This window comes from Habropoda laboriosa, unplaced genomic scaffold, assembly GCF_001263275.1.
Source record: "Habropoda laboriosa isolate 0110345459 unplaced genomic scaffold, ASM126327v1 scaffold134, whole genome shotgun sequence".
In the NCBI taxonomy this organism is placed as follows: domain Eukaryota; kingdom Metazoa; phylum Arthropoda; class Insecta; order Hymenoptera; family Apidae; genus Habropoda; species Habropoda laboriosa.
The window spans coordinates 1,305,284-1,311,022 of NW_017100266.1; the positions used below are offsets into that span (position 1 = coordinate 1,305,284).

General features: G+C 35.3%; 1 protein-coding gene across 2 annotated transcripts in view; it reads right to left on the reverse strand.

Moving 5' to 3' along the window:
* Positions 1 to 5,739, reverse strand: part of LOC108573241 (sex-lethal homolog) — a 12,336-nt gene that overhangs the window by 4,240 nt on the left and 2,357 nt on the right. Inside the window, exons 1-5 of one of the 2 annotated variants that reach the window (XM_017935633.1) lie at positions 5,694 to 5,739; positions 4,805 to 5,132; positions 4,554 to 4,729; positions 4,355 to 4,468; positions 3,540 to 3,700 (exon numbers count right to left, since the gene is read on the reverse strand). In XM_017935633.1, the coding sequence (XP_017791122.1) occupies positions 3,540 to 3,700; positions 4,355 to 4,468; positions 4,554 to 4,729; positions 4,805 to 5,020 (667 nt within the window). In that variant the 5' untranslated portion in view covers positions 5,021 to 5,132; positions 5,694 to 5,739. The remainder of the gene's footprint in view (positions 1 to 3,539; positions 3,701 to 4,354; positions 4,469 to 4,553; positions 4,730 to 4,804; positions 5,133 to 5,693) is intronic. The other variant, XM_017935632.1, reaches the window with a different exon arrangement.

Below are 5,739 nucleotides of genomic sequence, written 5' to 3' on the forward strand. Positions count from 1 at the left end.
GTTTTACTATTAAAAGCAGATAACAAAATCCTAATAATTCTACAAATGTGAAATTCTGTAGAAGTTTTATTGTTCAAATTATCTGTGTTCATTTTAAAATTGTTTTATTAGTCAAGAAAGATAATTTTGAAAGTTCAACTCAAAGAGAAAACTATTTATTCGAATACATTTGTCCAGTACTTTGTATATGATAATCGTTTGATAGAGGACACAGCCATGCATTGAACGAGTTATCTGTTAAAGCCACACGTCTTTGCAGATGCAATCTGTCTTAATTTAAATTAGCAACGGCGCTCGCTAAATAATAATTATTCGCAGGCATACAACAACGCGCGCGCGCGTGTGTGTATGTGTGTGTGTGTGTTAAGCAAGTTGCATTATTTATATACTGCTCAAAATTATAGAAACCAAGGATGTTATGTTTCCATATATTTGTACAACTTTAGGATATACCTTATTTTTGAGCAACATATAAGCAAATTGCAGAACAATGTGTTACAAAGAATCCTGCTCAGCATACACAGAGAAAGTTTCTTTTTTTTTCCTTGAACACGAACACTACAGGCACTCTGTTTTCAAATACACAAAAAAAAAACCTTTAACCGTAAGTGTTTATGATTAAAGAAAAAAAAAAAAAAAGAATCACACGCATGTTCACTGAAGGATTATATAAGAGGGAGTAACAAATTTCATGTTAAACAGAAAATGTATTTCCAAATAGTCTTAAATAAGTAACAAAACATATATGTATATATATATATATGTAGTACGAAATGCCATGTCTTACCAAAAAAAGTACAAAAACAGCTTAAAGACATATGTAAGTATACATAATTGCTGACACAAAAATAGAACTACGATGATGCTCCACAGTGTGGTGGTTTGAACAAATTTGAGAAACGATGAGGCAAAATCAACATAGTAACAGCAGCAGCGGCAACTAGAAAAACAGAGTTACAATATTTGTTGACCTAGGCAACGTCCAAAAAAACAAACTTCTAAAACCAGCCTTGTGTGCAGAATACAACTTAGCGAGTGTCTTTTCTCTTTTCTCTTTAACCACAAGCTGCCACTGACTAGCAGGATACAACATTTCTTTTCGTCTCGTTTTTCTTGCTTGTTCACTAAGAGATCATCACACACAAAAAACATATTTTCTATCACAGCAACACTACGTATGTTTGCATATCTCTTTTTTTAGTTTTGTGTCCGTCTGCAAGGAGATATCTTTTTTTTTTTCGTCATCAACTCAACACCACTGCTAGAGTCTTCTCTTATTTTTTTTTCCTTACACGTGAAACAATTTCATGCGCACAACGTCGAAAAACTCGTAACAAAAACAGAGAGAACACAGAGAAACAAAACAGGCGCGACAAGAAACGTGTCTCCATTAATATTCGCAGAAAATTTGCTGCATTACTTTCGTTGCACGCATTAGAACGCAAACAGCATTTTCAATCTTCGCTGTACTTTGACTTAGGTGCAGCCATATCTGGCAAACAATTCAAATATTAGACATGTTCTCACATTTTACAACACACGCCGTCGATGATGCGAAAGTCATTCGATTCAAACCTATTCGAATGGAAAATTCAATTCGAATCCAAGGAGTGTCCACATCCTCGGCAGCGTGTTCCAAAAAAAGATACAAAAATTTTGTACACCTTGCAACTACATTACAAAATTCATTACAATGACCACTACACCTGATTTTCACTTGCACGCATGTCATCGCGAGGAAAGAAAAGAAACGAAGAAAAAATTAACATGACAATTTAAAAAATGAAAGAGAGAGAGAGACAGAGAGAGAGAGAGAGAGAGAGAGAGAGTGCTCAGCTAAATATCTGTCTCATTTGTTGTTGTATGAAAAAACTTCTCAAGACAAAGTTACACTATTTCAGGGGATACATGTAATTATGGAAACGGTTTTTTTTCAAGGTCATTTTTTTACGAAACTTCAAGATCATCGTTATTTTTTTAACTGGAACCCTATATTTTTTATTAATATCCTTGTACCAAGTGAAAAAACAAATTCAACGACCTTAACACTAGGTTTACGGACATTTCTTATATACCTATCTCTACGGACACGCGTCAAATTGACACGTGAACAAAACCACAGATTTTCTTTAGCAAACAACTTATTTCATTTAAAAACAACATATTATACACTATTAACTTATAAATGAAACTATGTGATATTATATATTTATATAAAATTTATAATCAGCATAAATGGTAGAAGAGAAATGTAAACGGTTTCTGTAGTTGTCCTTGTGAAATTCGAAATGCGTCAAAATTACGCGTCCCGTAAACCTAATGTTAATAACCATACCATTCCCATCATTCAATTTCGAGATATTTGCGTTTGAAGGTAATTAAAATTTTCTAAATGTTCTCGCGATACACTAATTCATACATTCATATCCAATTACAAGTCTTACCTGTTATTGGAAGCGGTAATAAAAAATACTTTTACAACTTATTGTGAATTCCAAAGGTTAGAGATACCCAAAAGATGACCTTTTGCTGCTATGCATAACTAGAATCTTTTGATCAATTCTTCATACGCTTTTTCTATTTCCTGCGATGTTATGAATGCACATGCAGCTGCAATTCTCTCCTTCATATTATCCTGTTGGTTTTTCACGATAAACCATACCTTTTGGTTTATCCTACATATAAAAATCTAATGGGGTAAGATCCAGAGAAGGAGCTAGCCACTTCACAGTTCCTCGTCGTCCGATCCAACGTCCTCTATACATCCTGTCCAACACTGTCCTTGCACACGTCGAATAATGTGGTAGGCAACCATCATGTAATGTTTACGTTCGTATGCGAACGTGTGACTTGATGTTCTTGAGTAAATCTTTAGGAAATTTTAATTATCTTTGGACGGAAATATCTCGAAATTGAATGAAAGAGATGGTATTGTTATTGAGGTCGTTGAAGTTGTTTTTTCACTCTCTACAAGGATATTGAAAATAAAATATCGAGTTCCATTTAAAAAAATGACGATGACTTGAAATCTCGTAAATAAGTGACCTTGAAAAAAACCGTTTCCATAATTACATGTGTCCCCTGGAAGAGTGTAACTTTGTCTTGAGAAGTTTTTTCATACAAGTAAGACAGATATTTAGGTGATCCCATTTAGCTGAACCACCCTGTGTGTGTGTGTGTGTGTGTACAGAGAGAGAGAGAGAGAAAGAGAGAACAAAAAAAAATTTTCCTCTTTAAATCTTGGTGCTTCTACGATTTCAACAATGGCAATAACAACACTCAATCGGTTTACTGCGACTTTTAGTAAGAAAGATTTATAGAAAGCCAAAATGCAGATCTCACCTGTCAGTAAAAATCGATATCTACACGATAACGTTTATTCACACGACAGAACAATTATTTCTAAACGATTTTTACTTTAAAAGTTTATGTTTAATTGCACGTCGAAGTGACAATTTCTACTGTCAGGTTAAAAAATGAAAGAAACTCGGGCAAGACTAGTAGTCTATATCGAAGAAAATCGAATCGAAGCTACTTACCCCGACTCTGGTTATAACCGGCTTGCCATCCAGCGTAGTATGCCGCCTTCTGTTTCCCGTGTTCCTCCGCAACTTTTACGCTAAGTGGCTCCGATCCACCTTCCGGTATCGTGCCGTGTAACCGTACGATCGCCTCTTGCGCTTCCTCTCGTTTATCAAATCTATGTAACACACAAAACAATCGAATTGGAAATTTCAATTCGAGAACTAACATCGAGAATTTCCTCTTGGCAAATAATGAACATAACCTCTGCCAGATACCTGGCTCCTATACGAGGATTTATCAAGAACGTTCTAGAGCGTGATATATAGAGCATAATATCTGCCAAAATTAAGAGAAATTATCAAACCAGTTTGGATTCTATTTCCAGCTGGTTGACACACTTCTCGTATATGCAAGTGAAACCCACGGCACAGAACTGTGCAAAAATAATTTGGCAGCAAAGATCTTGGAAAATAAATACAGGTATCCGATACGCGCGAATACGTGTTGCATAATGGCAAGGCGGTTTCTCTTCCTTTAAACAGATGTATCTGACACCTTTAAGGTGCTCTGTTCCAATTTTCCGAAGACACGGTTTACATGCGTACAACCACAACATGAAAATAATTGATTGACCAAACAAATGCACAAGGACACTTTGTGCATAGATACTTTTATCATACCTTGCTGCCAACTTAAGATATTATGTTACTAATTATGACAAGAATGGCAATATGCCAAGAAGTATGAACTATACTTTCCATTAGCATCGTAATTCATTCTACAATGTTAAATGAAACCCCTCTCTCTTTCTTTAAAAAGGAGAACATACCTTACGAATGCCACACCTCTTGGTAAGCCAGTGAGTTTGTCTTTTAAAATGTTCTTCTGTACGATATTTCCATATTTGCTAAATATATCATCAATTTGACTTTCTGTTATATTTCTGAAATAAAAGTATTCAGTATTATATAATTTCACACTGTGGTAATTTGTACCTGTCAAAAAATAACTAATAAACTGTAACATACCTTGGCAAATTTGTAACATAAAGATTGGTTTCCTTGATCTCCTCACCAGATGGTCGAGCAAAAGATACTTTTAGCCTTTTGTTCTGAACTTGGAGTCCATTTAAGGTATTTATAGCTGTGGCAGCATCTTCAGCTTTCGTGTAATTAACAAAGCCAAACCCATAACTATATCCTGTCTATAAAACAATAATCTAAATGTACATTATGCAAAAGTGCGATAAATGTATTACATGATGTTAAAATGTACCTACTTTGTAGTCTTTCATGACACGGCAGGATTCCACAGAACCAATAGTTACAAACAGACTATAAAGATCCTTCTCTGTCATACTCTGTGGAAGATAATTGATAATAAGATTTGTTCTTGGCTCTTCATTGCCTTTGGTTTGATGCTGTTGTTGTTGTTGCTGCTGCTGTGACTGCTGCTGCTGTTGAGTCTGAGGCTGTTGTTCTCGTGGATCTGTCATTCTGGTAAATTCTTGAGCTACTTTCTGATTTGCCTGTTGATTCAGTGTCTCTTGCCGATCTGTTGTTGCTGCTGGCTGAGAGTTCTGCGGCTCTGATTGCTGCGTACTCCAACTGATACATCCCGGCGAAACCGTTGGTGGGGTCAGCAAATACAAAAAATATAAACAAAATCATTACTACGTCTTCCCCGTACAATGCCATGATCGTTGCTCAGTCTGTAGTTTCAAATGTTCTCACTTTCTTTAAGCAATTGAAAATAAATAGAAAATAAATCTGCATATATACATATTCGTATATGATGTCAGACCTGTGTGTCAGAAACAAACAAACAAAGGCAAGTAAGGACAAAACGGAACTAGCAAGTAGCCATGAATGAAAATGAACTAAATCAAACCGATATGTAGCATGTTAATTGAGCTAAAGGAAAGAGAAAACTGTATTTCACTATTAAACAATTATGTGTATACTTCGATTCTATTATTCAGAAACAAACAGTTTCGATTCACGACGAATACAATGTACGAACAAGTGTTCACCTATAAACTGCCTATGTATCATAACCTTTTCATGTGCAAATGTAACACGTACGCGATAAATTGAGAAAAATGCCATTTGACCGTACATACACGCATACAAAAATGTTTCGACAAAATTATTTCTCGCAATACTAACGTTTTCACAGATCTCGTATAGCAAGTTCACATAGAATAGTGCGGGG